Source organism: Electrona antarctica (genome assembly GCF_951216825.1).
Source record: "Electrona antarctica genome assembly, chromosome: 16".
In the NCBI taxonomy this organism is placed as follows: Eukaryota; Metazoa; Chordata; class Actinopteri; order Myctophiformes; family Myctophidae; genus Electrona; species Electrona antarctica.
The window spans coordinates 17,352,391-17,378,168 of record NC_136797.1 but is presented as its reverse complement, the minus strand read 5'-3'; the positions used below and the strand labels follow the sequence as shown (position 1 = coordinate 17,378,168).

At 43.3% G+C, this 25,778-nt stretch overlaps 2 protein-coding genes across 5 annotated transcripts in view; one reads left to right on the top strand and one right to left on the bottom strand.

Annotated features, from left to right (window-relative positions):
• antxr2b (ANTXR cell adhesion molecule 2b) overlaps positions 1-12,757 on the bottom strand; it is a 20,735-nt gene extending 7,978 nt beyond the window's left edge. For 3 of the 4 annotated variants that reach the window (XM_079524603.1, XM_079524604.1, XM_079524606.1), the window contains exons 1-9: positions 7,034-7,397; positions 5,673-5,744; positions 4,298-4,369; positions 4,083-4,164; positions 3,183-3,287; positions 2,823-2,891; positions 1,045-1,125; positions 726-786; positions 231-326 (exon numbers count right to left, since the gene is read on the bottom strand). In XM_079524603.1, coding sequence (XP_079380729.1) covers positions 231-326; positions 726-786; positions 1,045-1,125; positions 2,823-2,891; positions 3,183-3,287; positions 4,083-4,164; positions 4,298-4,369; positions 5,673-5,744; positions 7,034-7,149 — 754 coding nt within the window. In that variant the 5' untranslated portion in view covers positions 7,150-7,397. Of the gene's footprint in view, positions 1-230; positions 327-725; positions 787-1,044; positions 1,126-2,822; positions 2,892-3,182; positions 3,288-4,082; positions 4,165-4,297; positions 4,370-5,672; positions 5,745-7,033; positions 7,398-11,976; positions 12,157-12,677 lie in introns of those variants that run through there. The other variant, XM_079524605.1, reaches the window with a different exon arrangement.
• On the top strand, positions 9,621-25,778 carry pigo (phosphatidylinositol glycan anchor biosynthesis, class O). The gene is made up of 11 exons (XM_079524600.1): positions 9,621-11,095; positions 11,575-12,053; positions 13,246-13,389; positions 14,710-14,833; positions 15,162-15,321; positions 16,667-16,849; positions 17,842-19,438; positions 19,890-20,093; positions 21,136-21,314; positions 22,973-23,043; positions 23,627-25,778. The coding sequence occupies exons 2-11, from the start codon at positions 11,576-11,578 to the stop codon at positions 23,754-23,756; spliced, it is 3,270 nt and encodes a 1,089-aa protein (XP_079380726.1). The 5' UTR covers positions 9,621-11,095; position 11,575; the 3' UTR covers positions 23,757-25,778.

Below are 25,778 nucleotides of genomic sequence, written 5' to 3'. Positions count from 1 at the left end.
ATTCATTAAGAGTGACCAATCTATTTCAGCTCAGAACTTGACGAAATGGTTTGGGTCAAGGTGCAACTATTATCGGCACTGTTGGAGAGGAAATTAACCAAACTTTTCGGGAAAAGGAGTAAAGAATATGTGTTCCAAATGGATCCGGTGTAATTATCATTTGGTCACACACTCTTGTAAATACTTTTAATTGTTTCAATATTTATAATGGCAACATGTTTTCTACTGACTGTATGTCCTGTGGTCGACTGTGAGAGAACAGAGAACGCCCTCAGACCGTCTGGCCCCGCTGAAGCCACTCCCCCTCAACACAATGTTAAACGACTCTGGGAAGCATCAATTTTATAAAGACAGAGAGAGAGAGAGAGAGAGAGAGAGAGAGAGAGAGAGAGAGAGAGAGAGAGAGAGAGAGAGAGAGAGAGAGAGAGAGAGAGAGAGAGAGAGAGAGGGAGAGAGGTTACATACTGTAGCAGTGGCATCATATTTTTATTCTTTAAAGGCTGCACACATCTAACATATATCACTCCACCACTAACTAACTATGTTAACTTGGGATCTGCCAGAAGAATAGACAGACAGACAGACAGACAGACAGACAGACAGACAGACAGACAGACAGACAGACAGACAGACAGACAGACAGACAGACAAGTGCAAATTGAGTGAATCATGAATTATAACTATTTTGTTCATAGTGAATGAGCAACTCTTCCCAACCAACTTACCATTCACACAAACACTTGATGGCTCTATTCTAAATATTTCTGTGCAGGACTGCTTCAGAATCTGTAAATATACAGACGACAGGGCTGTGATGCTATATTCATGGCAGATATGTACTCTATGCATGCATCTACAGTAAATATAACATCATACTGGTGTTACAACTCATACTGGTGAAAACCCTTTTACTTGTACAGAGTGTGGCAAAGTCTTTGTTTACATGAGTCATCTGAAACGACCCATGAGGACTCATACAGGTGAGAACCTCTGTACTTGTACTCATTTGTGTATGATGCTGATAGAACATAATCTAACATTTACCGAGTCAACTATGTCCTTGAGAGCGTGGAATCCAGACAACACTGGGAACACTTGATCTGTGCTGTCTGCTATGTGAGCGAGCTGCAATATAGAAGGTGAAAAACAAAACAAAAACAGCTAATTTACAATAGGCATTTATTTAGCAGACACTTTAATCTCTAGAGACGGTCTATAAATAAATAATAACAAGAAACAAAAGAGATGGACAAAGGTAGGTATGTAGGCAAGAAAAAAAAGTTAATGTCTTGTGGGACTGAGGGCTGAGCTCTCAGTCTGACAAACAACACCATCACCAGCACAGCAGCCAATATACTGTAGATAATGGTCTGAGCATTTTTCGCACCACTACCATCTCTGGACACAGGTCGCAAAGGAAAGACAATTGTAATGACAATCAAGTGACTTAAGTGTTCTCCTCTTGTTTTAAGATGAATCACAACTGTTCTTTGATTATTATTTTTTTTGCAGTGCGATGTATGTATGTGTACTATGTAGCCTTATTGAAAGGCTGGCCTCCCTTCAAAGTAGTTAACCCATTCAGTACGGGAACCCCTTTTGGTGTTTTAAGCATTACGTAGCTGTTGAAAAATAGCAGATCTACAAGCTCATAGCGCGGCACCGAGTCCCTGGAACAACATATTTTGAGATTGGGGTCCGCGGCCAAATACAGATAATTCTGGGGGTCCTTGACATGAAATAGTTTGAGAAGGTTTTTCAGAAAACTGTCAGGATTTAGAAGGCATTTGTAGAATCGTCCCCAGGTCTAAATGTGTTTCATCTCATAGGGAGTCGAGTCGGACGCTCTTTTTTCCTAACAGGACGGTGCTTCTGGTTGCCGCCCAGAGCTTTCATCTCCCGTCTAATGACGGCAGAACGGGAAGCATGCCTTGCACCATCCAATTAGAGCATGATGTAATTACTTCCTCCTTAGACCACAGCACATATTGGTCTATCTACAGACAGCGTTGGTAGGACATAGAAAGCAGGCCCTACGGCTGCTGCTTCCTAAAGGTTATTTTCCATGTTCGAAAATTACATGGGAGAGACGATGCTGGCGGTTGATTATGATACCAGACTGATACCAATTACATATTTATTTATTACATGGCTGCTGATGTGTGTAGTTACAGTGCAATGACCTTATCCCAGTGTGTAAATTGACATATTGTTATTGGGAAAATTGCACTTAAAATGAAGTGATTTAATAATATGATAATGGCTTGCACAGTATATTATTGTGTGTGTGTGTGTGTGTGCGTGCGTGCGTGCGTGCGTGCGTGCGTGCGTGCGTGCGTGCGTGCGTGCCCACAACCAATGCAGACTGTATCAAGGGTTGTCCTAAGATGGAGAATGGATTATCAGGCATTTTATTGGGCATCAGGAAACTGATAATGCAGTTAGCCTCCTCCTGTTTCAGTGCATCTAGGCAACAAGTAAGGATATCAGTTACAGTAATGAGTTTGTTTTTACATCATCATACAGACATGTGCACAGAGCAACACGCATACTGCACAGGCTTGCTATTAAATACTTGTGAGGACGTTCTATATTTCCATTATTTGCTCAACCTCGAACCACAAAATCAAACCTTGAACTTCACCAGTAGCTATACATGTCTGACCCAAATCAGTATTCAATTCATTCAATCAATCAAGTTCAGCGCACGCACGCACGCACGCACGCACGCACGCACACACGCACACGCACACACACACAAATTAAAAATATATTAAAATAGATAACAAAAAATAATGAATACCGGTAAATGAACCAACTACCTGTTTGTGGTCAAATCCCAGGACTCCAACACAGTACACTCTGGCACCGTACCCTCTGACTTTGTCGGCCTAATTAGTACAGGGTAAAAACAAATTAAATATATCAAATAGTCATCATGCTCATAAACACTACCAGCACCACCATCTTTCTTATTATAATTTGCATCATCATAATTTGTGTGTCTGTGTACTGTGTGTGACTGCATGCACACAGCATGCGTAACTATATGTACCTTGAACACGGGACACCTGCATGGGAAACCAAACATCAAACACTCATTCAAAGACGATATTAGAATTCTGGGCTTCAGGACCGTGCGTATGTTCGTGCGTGCGTGCGTGTGTGCGTGTGTGCATTACCTCCTGTATTGTCAGTTCATATGGGTAAACCTCCAGTTTGCCGTCAGTCAGTGCAATGATGATACTGGATGACCGTGAGGTCTGGGCCTGCATCTGCTCTAATACCTGCAGGATATCGTACGGGGACAGACGAAACAATACAAGAGGTTAACACATTTTGGCAATATACTTTTGTCATTTTTGTAAAAGCTGTTGTATTTCTAAACAAGCCAGTTCTTTCCCTTCCCTGCAGCACCTTCCCCAGCTGGCTCCCCATTCCTTGTAATTAAAAATATTACACACCCAACAGACCTATTGTAGTGGCAAGCTCAAACAAACTTGGCTCGGCACATGCATGTATAGAAACCGTTTTTGACGCGTTCAACAAATTAATGTCCAGTTTTCCCTGCTTTAAATGTATTTAAGTGAATGGCAAATCGAGTGGCAAATCGAGTGGCAAAGCAACATGCAAAGTGAGTTTAACGTTGTTTAACGTTGTTTAATGCAATCAGATAGGACTTTTCTGTTTGGATGCATGGGTTATCGAGGCCAGAAAGTAGTTTTTTGCCACTCAGTAGGCATTCCTGCATAACTTCCGGGTTTGATGATGATGTCACGCGCATACCCTCTATTGGTTTGGTAAATTATTAAATTGCATTATGTCTGTCACCAGGACAATTTCCTACATATTTATTTAAACTTAACTTTGTTTACAATCACATTCTGACATTGCAGAACAGCTGATGATGCCGTCTTTGTAGTCTGATTCTCTTTTAGTGAATGTCATTGTCACCCTCAATCAACTTTCTCTCAGGATGGTCTTTGAGGGTCTCTAAAAGAGATGCCCAATGCCCATTACATGTGCGTCTGAATGAGCAAATGGAAAATGATAGCGCTTTTTGCAAAAGCAACACTACTTACCGCTTTCATGCCTTCGTGCATATACGTTTCACCTGCAGGTCTTATTTCGCTCAGCTGTTTTAAACCCTCTGCAATATCAGCCCTGTGAACAAACATGAATGACCACATTAACCAACATGAATGGCAAGGCACACTAATTTAAACTACTAAATACTGAGACAAACAAACAAAACATGAAGGAGCATGAATATGAGAGAGAGAGAGAGAGAGGGTACCTGTCTCCAGTAAGTGGCAGTATGACTTCTGCTCTTGATGAAAAGACAATGTATGATACCCTCATCCTGGGACTGGAACGCACACCCACAACCCCACACACGCACGCACACACACACAACCCCCCCCCCCCCCCCCCCCACACACACACACACACACACACACACACACACACACACACACACACACACACACACACACACACACACACACACACACACACACACACACACACACACACACACACACACACACACACACTTTGGCATATTATAATGCTTTGCCAATTACTGTTAGGCAATTTCTGTATGAGCAAATGTCTGCTCCCTGCCCTCTTCATTTGTTTCATTTGTTATTGTATAATATTACAGACAGTATGTACAGTAGGCAATCCTAAAGTGTCTGTTTATGAAAATCCTCTAGACGTACTCTTGGAACACACTGACAAACACACATCATAAACATTACAATTCTAATTCCATATTGTTGTACGCATAGCGCTACAGTTGACCTACAGAGGGAGTACAGTAGCCTAGATGCCTTAACCCAGTGGTTCCCAAACTGTGGTGCGTGCACCCCTTGTGGTGCGCGAGCGCCTTCTAGGGGGTGCGCGACATGAAAAGGCTAATGGTGGTGCTATATTTGCTATGCTGCATATATATGCCATATTCAGGTTCATATATATGTGCATATATGTGGATAAATAGGAAATATATGTTTCTATATAGCTTATGCAATTTATATTTCCATGTGGGGGGGGGGGGGGGGCGTCAGCTAGGTCGGAAGGTAACAGGGGGTGCATGGCCAAAAAGGTTTGAACCACAGAGCCTTACCACGAAAGGACGCCATAGGGGTCCATAGGGACGCCATAGGGGTCCATTTAGTCCATGTTGATGTTTACACTCTCCGAGTTAAGTAGACACGGAGCATTGTACTGTTTAGATGTGCACTACTCTCCTTTCATTGTACCATGCGTTCTATCTGAAACTCCTTCATGTCTTTGTTCTGGTCTAAACCACCCTTAACATCTGGGGCGGGCGTTCCTGCAGCTTAAACTTAGTACCCCACCATTAAGTCTCAAAAATATCTCACACTTTCAGCTCACCACATCCCCCTGGGTATTTTAGAGTAGGAGTTGGCAGTATAGGCTACATTATATCTGCTCCTCCTAAAAATAGATTTGTCCCAGTTTCACTTTGTTTGGATTGTAATTACGGGGCGATACTGATCTCTCCCTGTGTAAACAGTGTGAAAAATAATTAACTTTTCAAGGCCTTTTCATCAGCAGTACAGCAGGGTCGGTTTGATGAAAGGAGAGCGGAACATAACATAAAAGAAAGAGAACAGAACAACTGCATATGTTGCCATTTTCCTTACCTGACAAACCTGTTAGTGAGTCTCTCCACGAAATCATAGATCTCTCCCCAGTGCTTTGATACACTCCCTGACCTGCAAAATCAGGGAGCAGATTGATGCATGGGGGACAGACTTGGTTATCTGAGAGAGTGTGAGTGAGTGAGTGAGCAAAAGGAAAACTACCTGACACATTGGAAAGAAGCAACACAAAAGCAGAGTAAACTAGAATGCTATCTGGCCCTAAACAGAGAATACGCAGTGGCAGAATACCTGAGCACCGTGACCGACCCAAAACAAAGAAAAATCCTAACTAGGTACAGACTCAGTGAGCACAGTCTTGCGATCGAGAAAGGCCGTCATAGGCAGACCTGTATCCCGAGAGAAGACAGACTATGCACCCACTGCACACAAAATGAAGTGGAAACCGAGCTACACTTCCTAACCATCTGTCCATTGTACCAAGACATCAGAGACACATACTTCCCACAGATTACAACCACACACGGAGATTTTGAAAACATGACCAATGACAAAAAACTCCCATATCTGCTGGGCGAAGTACAACAATGTGCAAACACAGCAGCAAGATTTGTGAGTTGCTGTGATAGGAGAAGGATATCAAACGGAACACAACCACCCTAAAGACTAATCATTGTTTAGATTCCTGCACTATACCTGCATCCAGCGATCTTGGTACAATATAGAAATTGATCTATTGAAGATTCTGACGTTCAAATGTACATATTTTTTGTTTTGATTGTATTGATGTATTGTTGTATTGTGCTTTCTGCTTTGGCAATGTAAACGTATGTTTTCTCATGCCAATAAAGCCCTTTGAATTGAATTGAATTGAGTGAGTGAGTGAGTGAGTGCGGTCCTAAATGCAGATGTACCTGACATCTTGGAAATCAGACTAACAACAGACTATAGCACACCAGAGTCAAAACCAATAGACCTGAAAGACCTATGCCAATTTTATTTCCACAACAGAATAACCGAATGTTTGCAGATGAACTCTGCACCAGTAGGCTACACATAAAAGGCCAAGTAGCCTTCATCATGTCCTAAAATAAGCCACAGCCAAACTGTTGCAGCACCAAACACAACCATACATGGATGGAAATAACGGACTCCCAAATATTTACTTTTCTACAGAGATGAAAAGCTTCTGGTCGTTGGAGAACAATTCACAACATGCTGGAAGTTGCAATAGCCTACACTAAAATCAGTTTTGTGTTAAGATTTAGTATTAAAAACAAGCAGTTTGTCTTAATTTCAACTGATATGCGCAGCTACGGTGCGAGCGCGCGCGCGCGCGCGCACGCACGCACGCACGCACACACACACACACACACACACACACACACACACACACACCTTACCTGTCTAAAACAAAATAAATATCAAAGGCTCCATCACAAGACGCGTCCTCGCGTTCACCCAAAGATGCGCCGATAGCAAATGTTACAAAAAATATTTTGCTGCATAACCGGTCCATCACGCAAATTATATATTCATATAATCAGTAGGCTAGCTACTTCGCACAACTGCCAGCCAGCCGAACTGTAAAGCAGTCACTCTCAAACTATTAAAAACAACGTCTGGAATTAATTGCTTCCGGATGACCGACATTGCTGCCTGTAGGATCCGTTATTTCGGTTATGTTCGATGGGTTACAATATTGTTGTACGTCTGAGTAATAATAAATAAGGTCCTGAGAGAGGGATCACATTGCTATCCAGCAGCAGCTGATCAAACTGGTTAGGGCACACACACACACACACACACACACTAGCCGACACAAGTGTAATGTGGGTGGAGAATTGGACAAGATGCGTCCAGCGTAGCTCTGCCTCTGGAAACCACATTAAAGGAAGCGTCACGCATGGCCAGCTGGCTGCATGGCAGCAGCTAGTGGGCACATTGGGTAGGATTGATTGATTGATTGATTGAAGAATTTATTAACAGTTTGCAGAATTACAGTACATTTCAAGCACAAACTCAATACAAAGGCTGTTAACTGTGAGTGGACGACCCAATTAAGCATTACACTTGTTTCCAATAGGGTCCACCATGTTCAAATCATCAAAACATTTAGAGACGTACAAATAGACACTTCTATAGACAGAACAGGAATTCATCATAAAGGAGGTAAAAAGGGAAAAGAAACATATACAGTGAGGGGATTAGATTAGATGGGTGGGGTCAGTGTCACTGGGGTGTATAATGTATGTGATGGTGTGTGCAAATCAGAAGCTTTATTGTGGTTGCTTACCCCCCCCCCCTCCAAAAATAAAGTTGTTCATGCACCATTGCACCTATACTAGGCATTGCCAATGCCATATTTTATACTACAGCTACTATTAGCTGGCACTCAAGTAGTAGACTAGACTACACACACACACATTGCACAAACATAGCCTATACAGCAAGCAGTTCCCTACTATAATAATACATTCTGTTGCTGTTTAATGGTCTATTTCTGATTGTATTATGTGTCCACTCCACAGGCACACCAATGCCTGTGGCCTAACAACATATTAAATTGGAAATTCCCAATATTGTCACATAATGTAGGCTATTTTACAAATATCTTGGCCTATATATAGAGAAAACGGAGAGGGAAAAACACAAGTAGGTTTACGAAAGAAGCATTTGGGATTTAATGAATGTAGACCATAACATTTTTGTTTCCAAATCGCCCCTCTCCCCCTTCTGCAGCACATGATGCGCATGTCTCCAAAGGCAGTTTTAATGTCTCACAATGCCACAGGTTAATTTATTGTTGGTGGTACTCTCTAACATTGCTGGTTCAGACAGAGCTTTGTGGGGGTCGTGGGAGGGTAGCTAGCTGGTGGCCTGTATGGGAGGTAAACAGTGGAACAACATTGTTGTTCATCTTGTTCTTGAGAGCAAGCTTCTCAGAGTCAGAGAGGGTTCAACAATGCACTTAATTTAGACACACTTCTGCCACTCAACTTCCCAGCCAACCTGACAAAGCACTGAGTGAAGAGATCCCATGCTATAATGGGCTAAGAACAGCACAAACCCACCTCCTACCCTGGACCAGGAAATGAAATCCAATGCATTATTCTCATAGACATTTCTTAAAGTATTTATTTAAAGACGGTTACGCCGCGGACAAAGCCAACTCGAGTCGTGACAACTCATGACAACACAAACAATATTTTGGACCAAACAAATAATTACAAAGAAGAAAAACAACAAAAAAAGTGTTGTAACCTGCAGTTTTTTTCTTCTTTGTAATTATTTGTTTGGTCCAAAATATTTTTTGTGTTGTCATGAGTTGTCACGACTCGAGTTGGCTTTGTCCGCGGCGTAACCGTCTTTAAATAAATACTTTAAGAAATGTCTATGAGAATAATGCATTGGGTTTCATTTCCTGGTCCAGGGTAAATTTCCTTATGCTTTAAGTAGCATGTGACATATCAAACTAGGGGGTTTTCATGATGCTGAATCTATTCCAAGCATTAGTTTTGCATAAAAACACTCATTGGGCTAAATTTGGCCATAGCAACTTGCCCAACTGTGCTGATGTCAGCACATTTGGGCAAGTTGCTATGGCCAAATTTAGCCCAATTTGGCCAATTAGCCCAAACTAATGCTTGGAATGGATTTAGCATCATGAACACCCCCTAGTTTGATATGTCACATGCTACTTAAAGCATAAGGAAATTTAGAAAATATTGCCTTATAATAGGATGTCAATGGTGGCATTTTGAAAAATGGCTGCCATGGGTGCCATGTTGAAAATTCAGGATGCCTCCACATCCAATTATGTTTGGGATGCCTTTGGCTACATGTGTACCAGAGTTCATGCTTTTATCACAAACTGAACGATTCCTTTATATATTGGAGCTAAGCAACTGGACTATTTGACAGCCCAGACACAATGAGTATAGAAAAAGCTAATTGGAATCAGTCAAGCATGGAAATGTATTAGTCTGCAATGCATTGCAAAGCACCCTTGAATTCATGGAGATTTTTTAGTTTGTCACATTCCTAAGCCAATAATTTGATGACTGGCAAAATTCTATTGGCCGATGACACGCTCATCAATATTGGCTTAATTGGTGTAATTGATAGACAATAAGTATTTTTTGGGGGGTGAAGTAGCCTACTCCTTTAATGGGTACACTTTCCTGATTGGCTGAAATTGGCAACCCACCTGAAAATGTATTTTTGCAACCGCAGGTCGCATTTACTATGAAAACGTACATTACCTGTCAGTTAGTCACATGTGACATCACGTGACATCATCATGGATGGAGATCCCTGATGTCATCAATTTCAAGCCCATATAGATCATCAATATTAGCCAGCAACTCTACATCTGACCTCAAAACTCAAACCCTTAGTCTCCATTTATGGAGCTGACCTGTTCTGACATTCCATAATGATCCTTCCCCATCCATCCTTGCTCTTCGATGTCTCCCTTTTTTGACTGATGGTCTGATACCTGTCCATTTAAACTCTAGACGGGCCTGCCCCAAAGTCATTAGTGCAGACGCGCCGGTTCTCAACAGGCCCGAAAATGAAGGCCCAGCCCTACCTGGGCCCTCATCAAATCCTACACTCAACGCACTGCCCCCCACTGCCACCCTTAGATCTCCATATATGGAGCTGACCTGTTCTGACATTCCATATGTTGATCTGACCTTGTCATCAAACCCTGTACACTCAAGACACACTCCATATGGCCAGTACAGAATTCATTCCATGTTGATCTGACCCCCCGCGCCAAAGCGCCAGTGCTCGCTCAGCAGTCTGCTGTCACCCAGGCAGATATGTTGATCTGACCCCCCATTCCAAAGCGCCAGTGCTCACCCAGCAGTCTGTCACCCAGGCGGAAGCGTGCACGCGACCTCGCCCTTTAGAGCGAGGTCACTTCTCGCCCTCAGGCATCTTACTGGTCTGTTTACTGAAAATCTGGAGATGGGGAGGCCCCTGTTACTTAGGCTACTATCAGAAAAAAATGGGCTATACAGCTTAAAACAGCTTAATTTTTGTCACAAATTCACCTGTATATTGTATACTACCCTAACTGTACAGTGTGTACACTACAACAGTTAGTACGGTATATGTTTGAGTGGAAAATATTTTGTCAGTTGTCACTTTAAGAAATGGTTGTCATGGTTACAGCCATTGAGGACAGTGGCCAACTGCGCATGTCAGTCAGAAGAAGAGGAAGTTTGCGCTACAACGAAAAGTGTCCGCCAGGAGCTTCCTTTGAGCTCCATGGCCGTTCCAGTTCCATCTGTCAGCCGCTGTCTAACCTCACTGTGCTGGAGTCCCAATGAAGGTTAGAGGGCTGCGGCGGCGTTCTCTGTTTACCTGAAGCACCTGTCTCACAGCGCCGTGTTGTGAACACACGCATCCACGCCTCGCCCCGGTCGAAAGAGGACAAAACCGGCCGTTGCAAGGTCAGTAACATGCGGGAGCAGCTAGCTGCTGTGGCTAACGAAGGCAACTCATCTCTCCCTGGCGGGATGCTAGCTGTCACTTCTTGTTAAGTCCTCATTGATGTATAGTATTTTGTGGTCATAAAAAATAACCGGCATAGTCGTTCAAAGCTCCAACCGCGCTGGCTGCTGTTGCTTCTTTGCGGTTTAGAACAACTGCCAGTTGTGCGCGGTGCGCCTTCACTCCATTCGGGTAAATTAAAGTAACAAAGCCGGCTTTATGCTCAGAACTCGCGCACCCTTGTTGCGCACCGAAAAGAGCTGATCTACAAACCCACAACACGCTTTGAAGGTGGGCTATTTTCGATGTGCAACACCGCGCGCGCAACAAGCCCTTTGGTGTTCACTAAAGCCATGTGATGTTTTAAAGGTGTCGAATAAGTGCAGCCATTTATGCACCTTGGTGTAACTGTCTGTAACACACTGCATTCATATTCTAGGATGAAGAGGCTCGTAATCCTATCCCTGCTGCTGTGGATGTGTGCAGTGTTCTATGTTGGCATCTACTTGTTTGTGGGTGGATTTCTGCTGGTCAGGCTGGAGGTGAACAGGACCAGCACCTGTGAGGACGTGCTGCTCCCAGCAGGAGAGCAGGGAGACTTCTGTCCTGCCAAGCCCCGTTTCCGCAGGGCCGTGCTTCTCATCATCGACGCGCTGAGATTCGATTTTGCTCGCTTTGACCACGCCAACACAGCGCCACGTCCCTACGAGAACAAGCTACCAGTGTTTGAGGAGACAGTCTCATCACAGCCCTCCCATAGCCGCCTGTACCCCTTCCGCGCTGACCCCCCCACCACCACCATGCAGAGGATCAAGGGCTTCACCACAGGTTCGCTGCCCACCTTCATCGATGTTGGGAATAACTTTGCCTCCAGTGCCATCCTGGAGGACAACCTCATCCACCAGCTTGGACAACTGGGTGAGCAGCAGCGGTCTTCTTAACACAAGTTTACAAACCGATCGTCATGGCCGACACCCCACTTCCACAGGGTTCCTTACACATCACACATGTCTGGGAATGTCTGGATTAGGAAGGGAAAAGATAATGTGATATTGAAATGTCTTGGGAAAGTTTCGTAATAGATCAAGAATAGAAAAATCACACCCGTGTGAAGTGAGGGGCGCTCTTATCATCATCATACAGCACATTCCGTGCTCATACGGACAGACATACACACAAAGCTGTGCATAGGAGGGGCTAGCATCCCTCAAGAGTGTGTGTGTGTGGTGGTGGGGGGGGGGGGGGGTGGGTGGTGTGTATAGTGTCGCAAATATAGTAGGTTATATAGATTGATAAATTGACTTTTAAATAAGTTTAGAAATAAACTAGATTCAGCTGGGAGCTCGGTGTATAAGTGACAACCAATGAATGAGAGACGGAAACAGAGAAAAGAAACAAAGAAAACGGGGGGCCCTTAAAGTGAGTCATTGGGAAATCATAGTTCCAGTTGTTCCGAGCATGTTAGCAGATGCATTTGAAAACATTTACACATAACCAACCAAACCATTGACAATAAACCTATCCATATGACTCCTAACTCACCACTGAGTAGAAGTAGTATGATCAGCAACACAGGAGTAGGAGCAGAGCATGCTGCCAACAAACATTCAAGCACAGGAGGCCAGGAGGGAGTGGAGTAGGAAGTGACATCACTTTTATACTGATCACATGATTGACAGATTACTATGTTTGGTACCTGGTTTATAATAGCAATACACATGTTATGTTATGTCCCTGTAGAACCAGAGAGAGCTGCTGTCATTTCACTTGTTGTGATATTTACTGTAGTGAAGATAAGAATAATTTTCAGATAGTCCTACACATATAAAGGTCGTACATATTACACACATACATATTGCCCAGCCACAGGATACATCATATTGAACACCTACTATACCAGTTCCTTCAAATCTTGTTGAGTTGAGGTCTGGAATTCTATGGAAAATATTCTATGTAGGTCGTCTGTATTGCATCAGGAAATGTACTATGGGGAAAAGTGTGGTATCTTAAATGGAATTGAATGACTGTATGCAGCAAATCTGTATCCATCCAGTCACTCTTTATCTCTGGTAACCTGCCTTTCTTCAACTGACATACTGTACATCTGTAGGAAAACGGGTGGTGTTCATGGGTGATGATACTTGGGAAAGTCTTTTCCCCAAGAAGTTCTACCGCTCTCTGCCCTTCCCCTCTTTCAACGTCAAGGATTTGCACACGGTGGACAACGGAATTCTCCAGCATCTCTATTCAACAGGTATCAACACAGCCTGGTAGCAGTGTTTACACAAGCTTAGATAACATGTTGCTTTGTTATTTTCTTTAGTTAAAATAAGTGTTAAATAGCTCTAAATTCCCATAGTAAGCAATACTAAGCATGAATATAGAGGGTTTGTTCAGTAACGCGGGTCTCCCCAGCTCCTTTGTAAACAGAAAATAAATTTTCAGATCAGGATAGTATACCAATTTCATCCTAACAGGAACAGGAACTCTACTCACACAGAATACATGATAAACAAATGTAATTGCAATTGATGAAACAAAAAGATTGATCAGACAAAATTGGAATTGTCTTCTGATTTGATGAAATTTGACGCACATTAAAATGTATTTTCTGTTTTTATTAAAGAGTTGGAGAGATTTTCTTTATTCCCTTTGACACACTGAGTCTAACCCACCCGGTTTTCCTCCAACCTACAAACCAGCAGCTTTCTAAATAAGCACTAACCCTAGCTCTGGTCCATAGCCCTAATGCCCTTTGCTGCCATTGCATTAAGGCTCTGCTACTCTTTGCTTCTAGCCCTCGCATGAAATGCAGACTAACCTCTCCTCTGTAGCGGAAATATAAAAAACGTTTTACCTACTCACCAATACAAAGGCGGTTTGTGTAATTAGAAAGCATACTTTCCTTAGTGGACGCACTCTGAGCCCCCCAACACACGTATAAAATGCACTTTTTGGCCAGAATGGGATTGTTTTTCCTCAGAAAAAATACTTTTAGTTACTCCACTGCGCCCTCTACCGATATTGAGAAAAATCTCATAGACAAGATTTTCCTTCTGGAGAAAAAAAAAAAAGCTTTCTGGCCAAAAAGTGCATTTTATATACATGTGGCGGGGGGGCTCAGAGTGCATCCAGGCTTTCTAATTACACAAACTGCCTTTGTATTGGTGAGCAGGTAAAACGTTTTTTATATTTATGCTACAGATGAGAGGGGGAGTGTGTGTGTGTGTGTGTGTGTGTGTGTGTGTGTGTGTGTGTGTGTGTGTGTGTGTGTGTGTGTGTGTGTGTGTGTGTGTGTGTGTGTGTGTGTGTGTGTGTGTGTGTGTGTGTGTGTGTGTGTGTGTGTGTGTGTGTGTGTGTGTGTGTGTTCTCGTTCATCATAATAACAACATGTATGTGCAGATGCCAATCATGTGTGGCCCCACTATGAGCCCCAGTATGAGCCCCAGTATGAGCATGGCCTGGCTACATTCATCTTTTGTGTGTGTGTCTGCAGCACATCAAATCATATTTGGTTTGGTTGCTTTAACTTGTGTCTCTTCCTCTCAAACGCGTCTTTCTATGGTGGGTGCAGTGGTGGGTGATGACTGGGATGTCCTGGTTGCTCATTTCCTTGGAGTGGATCACTGTGGCCACAGGTTTGGTCCCGACCACCCTGCCATGGCTGACAAACTCACCCAGATGGATGGAGTCATCAGGTCAGGACAGTACTGTACTTTCACAAGCAAGCATTCCCAATAGGGCTGAGTGATAAAACATCCTCCAGAAAAGTCAACATTTATAACAAAATATATAAATACAGCAGATATACAGTATAAGTTTGCAATGCACGATGATACACCAAGTTGTGAGTTTGCAGATTGGCTGTTTTGGTTATTCATTGTATGACGAAGCATATACAGTACTACCACAGACTACCACAAACAATATATTTGCACGTCATCCCCATCATGGACATTGTTGATGGGAAGCCTGATTATTGTTGTATTCTTTATTTCATCCTGCTCTGCCTCCTCTCTCATCCAGGTCAGTGATGGAGCGCCTGCAGAATGACACCCTCCTGGTGGTGATGGGAGACCATGGGATGACGGACACGGGAGACCATGGTGGGGAAAGCCAGAAGGAGACCGATGCTGCTCTCTTCCTCTACAGTCCCTCACCTCTCTTTTCAGGGCCCCCTTCCAAGGTCTGTTTCGTTTTTTCCCCCCTCAATACTAAACAGTTCCGCTGGCGCTGAGCTGATGTTACAGGCACAATTTACACCAGACAGGAATTTGGCTCAAGATGATCACAGAAGCCAGAAGCTGTACCCTCCCCTATATATTATAGCAATAGACAGCATTTTCTCTAGTTTAAAGGGTTCAGAGACTGGTTACAGCCTGTCTCTGCCCATTTGAAAAATACCAGGGCTTGAGAGTTCAATGTACTTGCCTACTTCCAGTTGGGGCCATAAACATTGACATTTTTACCTAGATCCTAGATACCTAGATCATACTATCTCAAAATAGGGTCTGGGGAAACTATGGGGCGTCAGCACTGCAGCAGAAATACACATTTCAACCAAAGGAGGGCGATATAACTGCATTATTACTCCCCGAATGGGGCTTGTAGACATTTCATCAGCAATGTCGACTACTTTTATTGTATTGATCGATTTCATCCTTTAGAAGGGTACAACACGTGTTTCTGTCCTCTTTTATTATGATGTGATTAATGCTAGAATCACACATGCAATAAATGTTTAGGACCTAAACCCTGATGTCACTGCAGCTCTGGGGACAGCACTGTAAATTCCCTTTTATGTTCTCTATATTTTGCAATTTCAGTACATCTGTTCTCTCTCTTTTATTTTTTATTTTTTTAAGGTGTCTTGATCAGCAAGAAATTACTCTGATGGCAGCCAGGCATTTATTGGTCTAGTTGGCAAGTTGGACAAAAAGGAGCCAAAAGACAATACTATTTTCAGCACGCTGACAATGGCATAAAAGTCCCCCACAAAAAATAGTCCAGCTTTAAATCAGACGTTGTGTAAAGTTTTATCTACACATATTTAATATTAATGCTGCTGAAGAATTGTTCTGATTCTGTGGTATGCACTTCTGTGGTAAGAGTGCATACCAGAACAATAATAGACAAGAATAGAATAGAACAAGAATAGTCCTTCCTGCTCTTCGCCTGACTTTGAATTTTTCATCCCTCTCCTGCCTTTCCTCTTTCTGTTAGTGGCACTATCAGGGAAAATAATAATTAAAACAAATATATAAATTCATTTTGACTGAATCTCACTAATTAATAGTCGCTCACCACAGTCTGATCAAATAATATCCAGTATAATGGCCCCCTATACCATGTGGCGATGATTACTGTGTCCGAGTATAATATGCAATCAGAATTGTAGTGTTTACATTAAAGTGTAATCAACAGAATAGTATGTGATCAGTATGAGTTTACTTAGTTTGCACACAAGGTACTACTAGTACTGCAAGAAATGGAGAGCTCAAGAATTCTCTCTCTCTTCTCTCTCATTATAGAGTGAGCCACAAGTGGTCCCACAGACAGACTTGGTTCCTACCTTGGCTCTGCAGCTGGGAGTGCCCATACCGTACAGCAGTGTGGGCCAAGTCCTGCTGCCTCTTTTCCCTCCTCATGGCCAAATGAAAGGTGCACTTGAGGGTCTCAGTCAAGTGGAGGCACTGTGGATCAACGTCAAACAGGTAACTTACAGTTGGGTGCCCATTTAGGCCTGACCTCAAAATTTCACGATTTTTCAAAAATAGCAGACCTACAAGCTCGTAGCGCGCCACTCGGTGGCGCGCTATGAGCTTGTAGATCTGCTATTTTTCAATAGCTAAATTATAACAATGTTTAAAACACCAAAAGGGGTTCCCACCCAAAAGGGGTTAACTGTCCTTTTGCGCAGATCACGCAAACCTCAGCAAAAAGAAAAGGACAATATCAATGGCCTCCAACTGTATATTGTTGAACTTGATCATCATAAATACATTTAATAATGTGTATTGTTGAACATTAGACAATTAGTCTTTCAGAAGCTGCTCTGTCACAGATGGAATAGCTAGAACTTTATGCCAAAAGTGAAAAGAGTGGAACCTAGTATTCATCCTAGTCTCACCTTTCTAGGGACCTCCAGAAACCCCATAATAACCACTCAGAGATCCATACGTTGTGAAGCATAGTATTAAAGCATTTTGGGGAGTAAAGGCTGTGCAATTAATCAAAAGTAATTATAGAAAAATCTGCATTTTACGTTTCACAGTTAAGTAAAGTAATTGTGATGCTGGGCAATAACTCAAACATTTTGGTCACGTGTATCCAGGTTATTATATAACCAAATATATCGCACTGATAGTGATAACTAACCCTATATAAGCAAAATTAACAAATAATTGATGAAGAAAATGATCTAAATATATTTGTACACCTTTTTTATTTTTGTTTTCAATAATCATGATTGACAATCAGAATAATTGGGCTTATCATTTGAGCCATAATTGTGCAGCCCTATGGGGTAGTCAGACATAATATGTTATTACATTTTGCGTGTCATCGGTATTGGTCACCACACATACTTTACTGCATTATATCGTCATGAATATTAATGTGTAACGTTTCATGTATGTGCAAAGTTATTTGGCTTTGAAAAGAGTTGAATCATTTTCTGACGATTTAACTGTCTTTGTTTGTGAAGGTCAATCGTTTTCTGGAGACCTATTCCAGCATGGCCAAAGACATCCCACCAGAAAGCCTCTCTAAACTGCAGGAGCAGTTCTCACACGTCTCCACCGAGTACCTCACCGCCGTAAAGAACGGCCTGTCCCCTTCTCCAGAACTAGTCGTTTCCCTGCAGTCCTACCTCACCTCTGTCAGAGAAACCTGTCGGGCCACATGGGCCCGCTTCAACCCGCTCAAGATGGCTGCAGGCTTAGCCATTCTGCTGTTTGCCTGCGTGCTATGTTTCATCCTCTCTGAGCTGTCCTGTCTGCTGGTCAGGGAAAGCAGTCTGCTGAAAGCCCCTGTCGTGGCAGCGCTGTCGATTGGGTTTTGTGTGGCTGCGGGTCAGCTGTTTGCCCGGGGCTACGTCGAGGTGGCATGGTGCCTGGCAGCCACTGCTATCGTCTCCGAACTGCTGGTTCTCTGGCGTGTCCATCGGGTCAAAGCATCCACCGCCCTTGGCAATGGGGCTAAAGCCCCAAAGCGGGCCGGCTGGCTGAGCCTGCATCGCCTCGTCACTCCGGCTCTCTTGGTGCTACTCCTGCGCGGCGCTTCCCTGCTGTCAGATAGCTATGTGATAGCTGAAGGGCGCGTGGTCACTTTCCTGATCTTTTCCCTGGGGCTGTATGTTCCAATCCATCTCAACTGGGACGGACTGTTACTGCCAGCCAACCATGACCCACTGAAGCCCGTCGGTCTTCTGCCCGCCCCAGCCCTTTCCCCTTCGGCTATAAGGAAGGAGAGCTGCACCCTCCTGGCCTGCCTGGGGCTCCTGGTGGGCAGTCTCTACCTCTCCCTCTCGTTCCACAACTGCCGGGAGGAGCAGGGCTCGTGCCAGCCTTCCCCATTCCTCTTTCCCCTCTCCCGGTTGCAGAACAGCCAGCTGAAGAATCTCCACTACATTCTCTCTCTGGCCTCGATAGGCCTGTGGACGTACCTGCTGAGACGCTGGCTACGTCACTATGGCAACCTCAACTCCTCGGGCGGGGCGGTGTTCACAGCCCGCTGGATCCTGCCACTGCTGTCCATCTGCCTGGGGCTCAACTGGGCCGTCGGCGCCACTCCGGAGGACAGTTTCAGGAGCATGGCCGAGCTCCTCAGCGTGGCCCAGGTGGCGCTTCCCAGAACCATCTTCTCCCTCCTGGGTCTCGGGATGCTGTTGCTGTGGCTGGACCCAATCACTGTGTTTCTAAAAACCAGGGCCTCGGCACCGGCCAGGAGTTCGAACTTGCCCCCACCCCGCTACCGGGCGAGTACCGGCATCAGCACGCAGGCGGAGCTTCACCACCTCATCCCCCAGATCTACCAGCGCATGCGTCGCAACCTGGAGGAAGACGACGAGCCGGGTGAGGGAGCCGAGGCAGACGGCAGGCCCGCCGTGGAGGCCTACGGACTGGGCACGGTTTACTCGGCGCCGCAACTGTTGTTCTGTGGCCTGTTGGGTATGGGTCTACTTCTGCTGCACGCAGAGGGCATGGCTCTATCTTTTCTCCTGCTGCTACTGGAGATGGGCGCCCTCCTACACATCCATGCCTCCTCTACCACCCTCAGTAGTCTGCATGGGACGCACTATGGTAAGAGTTCCAATGATTTTAGATTTTTATTTTTTCTTAAAAATAGAACTTTATTGTAATGATATTTATGGCTTATGTGCCAATGTTTGTTCTGACTCTCACAAACGTGCCCATGTCTTTCATATATACTGTAGACTTCTGAACATAGAGATGCAGAATATTATTTGATCCTGAACAAGCGGAAACTGATTTTATTAATATAATAGGAACTTTTAGGTTTTTATCACTAATAATGCATGCAATTGTTGCTTTTATTTATTTTTATTTTATATGGTAAATATTGACTTTGAAAAGAATAAAATGTGGAAAGCTTTTTAACCAGTACTCAATTTGATGGATGAACTTTATTATGTAAATGGACATTTTTGGACGTATTATACTGGTATACCAGCTGCCTTTTTTAAACTGGTTGTTACTGAATGTCTGCCATTTGTCTTTTTCTCCTCTGCAGGAGGTTTTAATGTGCCCTGGACTCCAGTGGTGCTGTGGTCCCTGGCTGCCACCCAGTTCTTCCATGCCACAGGTCACCTGCCCACCTTCCCCTCCATCCAGTGGGGAGCTGCCTTTGTGGGCTTTCCAGGTGGACACACAGGCACCATACTGCCGGCCTCACTGGTCACCCTCAACACCTTCTCGTCTCATATCCTGTTTGCAGGTAGTTACTTATTAATGCGTTGCTAGAGGTGGTGACTTGCTTTATCTGTACTTAAAAGGTTAGAAAATTATGGAGATCTCATAGTTAAATTATCTCAAGAGGATTGAAATAAAAACAAGATGGGATGTGTGTGTGTGCGTGAGTGCGCATATGTGCGTGTGTGCATGCACGCACTGTTTACTATAGGATTCAATGGGTGGGATATTGCACTAACACTGCCAGAGTTTAAGGTTGATTTCCTCTGGAGCCACCTAAACTAAAGATGTCTATTAGCACTGTAAGGCACTTTGGCTGAAAGCATTGGGCAAATGGCTAAGTATTAGGGCTGGGCAATATAACGTCAAAATCAATATCACGATTATTGAATTTTGTGTGAAAATGGCAGATCTACAATGCGTTGTGAGCTTGTAGATTGGCTATTTTAACTATTTTGTATGCCACCATTGTACAATGAAGTATAATACAGTTTAATCTATTCATATTTTCTTTGCATCATTTCATCGATAAAGACATTTTAAAAGTACCGGTATATAAAAGTAAATAAGTAAATACAAGTAAATAAATAAGTATTTAAAAGTATATCTGCTTCTCTATTAATCTACATGAGCAAGCTTAAGTTGGTTCGATGTTCTACATTTTGGTTTCGATATATTTTTAGTTAATTGACCAGCCCTACTAAGTAAGTATTGCTTTTAATTCTTATCTTTTGAGTCTTCCTAATAAAGTCGTTCTCTTTTTTTATGTCCTCTCCCCTGGCCCCCACACACATGTAAAGCGTCTTTTGAGTACTTACTAAAAAAAAAGCATCTGGAATTTATATAGCGCTTTTCTAAGTATGCCGTTTGTGGTGGCAGTTGGTCTAGTAGTGGCTAGAGACACTGGCCCGTAAACTGAGAGGTCACAAGGTTGTTGCTGATAGCTAGTGAGTGTCAAATGTCATGTGTCCTATTGATGTCCTTGAGGTAGACACTGAAATTTTGCCTCAAGACTCCAGTATCTGCAAAATATCTAAATATAACTTTCCATGTGGTTTTTCCCTTAGTCGGTTGTCCATTGCTCCTGTTCTGGCCACTGGTGTGTGAGGTGCGGGGCAACAGGAGAGTGGGAGGGGAGGACGGAGAAGATGCTGTAATGGAGATGAGACTGAGAGAGAACCCGCAGCAGTTCAGCTCTGCCCTTCTGCAACTTTCAACACGCTACCTCTTCATTCATGGAACACAGGTAAATAAAATATCTAATCTTTAGCCACTCATAGGTAAGTTACACACACCCATACCATCGCACACACATGTCACAATGGATAAGCCACATGATCAAGGCTGGCTGCTAGTGTGCATGTCCTACACCATATTTGGCCAAATGGAAATAGAGAGCTTTATAAATACTTCTTTGTGTTACATTTGTTTGTATTGACCTTTTATTTATTCAGGGGAGCCCATTGTGAGCATGCTCTCTTTTTCAAAGGGTCTGGGGGTTACTTGCATGTATTATCGATTAGACACGTTTTAACGTCTTAATGAGTAATTAATTAATTCTGGTTGTATTGTTTGTGTCCACCAAAACATTTATTTTATTTTATATTTTTTTCTGAGGCCAGCGTATGTTTTTAATTGTTTCCAATGCGATCGCCATTTATTTACACTATGCTATAAACATCAGCAGTGTGACAATGCATTGTCTGAGCATCTATTCTGTGTTGAGCCATTCACATTAGAACGTTGCACAAAAAAAAGAATCGATGCCTCATTGGCCGCTGCAGTTCGTTGGAGCCATCTGTAGCGCATTGTAAGGAGGAAGTCAAACGGAAGTGCAGAAGGCACGCTGCGTTGCTTGGCAAGCTTCCGCTATGCTTCCGTGTTGTGCATCACAAGGAAGCTTGCCTCCTCTGGAGACACACACGCCCCAGAGCCGAAGGAGGCGTCTACCTTTTTATGTCTAAGACAGTCATCCAATCACAGTGGAGGGGCAGCACTAACATTACAAAAGACCAGCTGTACCTTCCCACAATGTACAAGTGCAATGATATTGCACTTGTACATACTGTGAGCCTTACTTTTATCCAAAGCAAGGGCTAGAGTTCTAGGGCCAGGGCACAAGTACTCTTTACTCATGCTATGAGATGGTTGGTTTGGTTTGTGTTTCAGCTGAATAAATAGCTTTGCCCTCAAGCGCTACCAGATGTGTGTTTTAGAAGAGAATCTTGCGTTTTCAGTCGGGGGGGAATAAAATGCTTTAGTGGATGGCTGGACACAGCCTTAATTCTGTGTTCATTTCTAGCCAGAGGTGGTTTTGTGTATCCTGGCTAATAAGCCAGACTCAAATCACACTGTCGTGCGCCGGCAGGCAATGTTTCTTTGCCAACGGCTGATTCGGTCTGGCTTATTAGCCATGCTAGGTTTTGTGACATCATGCATGTAGCGGCATGAGCTGTGTTTAGTCTACTTTTCAGGGGACATATTCTGACAGAATTACAGACAAACCCATGACTTGGACTTTGACCACAGCATGAAAAAGATGCCAACTGAATATCAATGCTACCAATTTTTCATGTTGGCATTTGCAAAAACACAATTTGGATTTTTAAGCAAGGGAAGACTCAGCACATAGGCCAGCTTCTCATGCAGTTCTCACAGCACACACTTCTTTTTTTTGTGGCTTTCGCCTTTATTTTATATTTTTTATGGAGGGACAGACAGTAGGCTGACAGGAAATGGGGAGAGAGATGGGGGGGGAAGACATGCAGTAAAGGCCGTCGGGATCGGGAGTCGAACCCGCGGCACACTGCCAGACTGGATTACCAGCCAAGGTGCCTGGACCGCTGAGCCACGGCCCAGGCCACAGCACACACTTTTAACTCCAGATCCCTCATCTCTTCTCAGGTCTTCGCATCAGTGTGTGCAGCTGCTATCCTCAGGAGACACCTAATGGTGTGGAAGGTTTTCGCACCCAAGTAAGTGCTTGAATACAATTTCCCAGCTATCATAAATGGACTGACAGGAAAGGCTTTTGAGTATATGATTATTTGTGTGGTACACTAACGGCTAACCACCCACACCCACTGCTTGTCTCTGTATGCACATGAGGGAAGCACGTCTAGTAATTGGATATTGTAAGTCATACTGGAGGGCGTATTAGGTCTGCTTATCTGTTGAAAAGAGGCACAGAACTCTGTTAAATAAGCCATGCATGCTACTCCTATGCATTTAGTCCTGTAAGCCTAAATTACCTTGCAAAGTCAAGCACCAGGGTCCGTCGCACCAGCTGTTTCTAAGTTCAAACTAAGCCTATTTTGTGTATTCTAAATGGACATTATCATTAAAATGATATGTAAAACTAAATTACTTCTTACATAGAGCTTAGTTGTTACTACAGTCAATAGCAGTTCTAGGAATGTGCTTGCTGGAAGGTTCAATTTCCTGCATCGGCAGAATGTTGCTGTAAGAACACCCATCACAATCTAGAATCATTGCGTCAACTCTCACATTTCCCATTAAAAACCTGAGCTGAGCTCTCTCCCGTCCTCTCTTCCCCAGGTTGATGTTTGAGGCCTCAGGCTTCCTGGTCACCAGCGTGTTTCTGCTCATCGGCATCACTCTGGTAATGAGGGTAGATGTAGCCGTTGGTGGCTGGTTCAAAAGACTCATCCCCGAAGCGTCCAGGTAGCAATGACATCACTTATGCTTCACCTCCGCCACAGCACCCACCCTGTGCCATATTTGGGAGAAGCCTTTACATGAAGATGGCCAGATGAAAGCTGGTATGAAGACATGCATATTCTTTTTACACACAAATGGAGAATCATATTTATTGACTATCATAAGGACTTGTCACATGAGGTTGTTTCATACGTCCCCCGGGGCTGTATTGAGTACACTGGCACTGACCTCAAGGCCTTTATCTTTTTTGTACGTTGGACTCACTGAACTCTGACCCCCTGGACTGGTTGAAGATGAATTAAAACCATTTAAGGGATTTTGTATACTGTAAGTTAGTTTCTTTCATTGGGTTTTTTGCTTGTGAATGGGGTTAAAGAAGGCTTATACTGTATACGTTGCCCGCAGTGGAATGTGATTATTTCAGAGGGAGCTGGTTGAAAATTATTGAATGTTTCTCCTCTGCCTTTTTTTTAAAACAAGGAATGGATGCATTCAGAGAGCCGCACAATGTCACAGTTCAAGATACTAAGGGAGAGCAATAAGACCTTATTGACCCCGTGGGGAAAAAAGTCGCCACAGTGTCCGCCCGGTTTATCTTCAGGATAATGATTGGAGATCATTATCTTTTAGTCCTATCAGCTGTTTAAAAGCTATAATATGACACAGATGAGTCCTCAGGTCTAAATGGGTTAAAAGATCACAATTTGCAAAGGGCAAAAAATGTAATATGAAATCATCCAAAGTTTTGAAAGTAAGGTAAACTTTACAAAATAGTTTAAGATGGCTTGGATATTGATGTACTACACGTTGGTCTTGTTCCAACTTTGTGTTTAGAAGCTCAGAATGTGTGTACGAAAAAGGAGATCTAAATTTAAAGGACGCTCTTTATTTCAGAAATTGACACATGCATAGCATACCTGGGCAAAACAAACGAATACAATCCAGGTGTGCACTGTGCACTACTGAACTGAACCGTAGTATGACACTGTGCACTACTGAACTGAACCGTAGTATGATCTAGTTGTGACAGTGTGTGTCTCACAAGGCTCAAACCATCCACATGCATTATTGCATGTCTGTCACTGTCATCCATGTGTGGACTGGTGGAAATTATATATAAAAATGTAAATGTTTTGTATTTTTCAGCCATTCAAATCAGTGGTCTGATAACTGCCAACTCCTACAGTGTTACACAGCTGTTTTATGCAGTTCTCAGAATGTCTATGATGTCCTTGGCCTTTTTTTTCTTGACATTTTGATTCCTAATTCTAATACCGATTTATATAACCAATTTTAACTTTTTCCAAAACTTTCTCTCTCGCTCTCTCTCTCTCTCCCCCTACCTTCCTCCGTCACTTCTCTCCTTATGTCACTACTTCTCTTTGTCCTCAACTTCCCCCTCCATCTTTCACTATTTCTCTCTCCCCCCCCCCCTAATATGTCTTAATTGGGCCCAATGATACACCTTTTCAATGCGATAGGTGCCTAGCTTTAATGTAACCACTTTCAGACTGGCGTCCCTATTTGGGCAAAACGTTTCTAAATTGTGTATTTGCTATTGCTAACACCATCGTACGACGACGTACAAAACGGGGCTTAAGTGGCAAATGCCTTTTTTTGTGTTTATGATGTCATAATGTTGACGGGGGTCATACGAATACAGCGACCTCTACACACGGTGCGAGTCAGTCAGATAATTTATTCCTTTGGGAGATCTGAGTCCATTTCTGGGGGAACATGGCGTTACTGTACTGTAGTTCATATTAAGCTCATTAGCTAATGCATGAGACTGAAGGGATGATGAGCTCAGGTTGAATTAGCCAAAATGCAATAGAGCTACTGGGTCAGGCTTGTTGTATGTGAGTGATGGGTGAATGCCTGGTATGGAGGTAGCACTGGTGGGTACTGGATATTGCCTTGCTTGTATGGAAGATTGATTCTGCTGGCACTTTTTTTTAAGTTTAATATATAAATGATTAATTAAATTGATTTTACATCCTGTGAATCTAATAAAACATTTTGTACATGA

Coding starts and splice junctions, on each gene's coding strand:
- pigo (XM_079524600.1), top strand. CDS start 11,576: ATGAAGAGGCTCGTAATCCTATCCCTGCTGCTGTGGATGTGTGCAGTG. Junction 21,315..22,972: donor TCTTCATTCATGGAACACAG/GTAAATAAAATA, acceptor ATCTCTTCTCAG/GTCTTCGCATCAGTGTGTGC. Junction 23,044..23,626: donor TGGAAGGTTTTCGCACCCAA/GTAAGTGCTTGA, acceptor TCTCTTCCCCAG/GTTGATGTTTGAGGCCTCAG.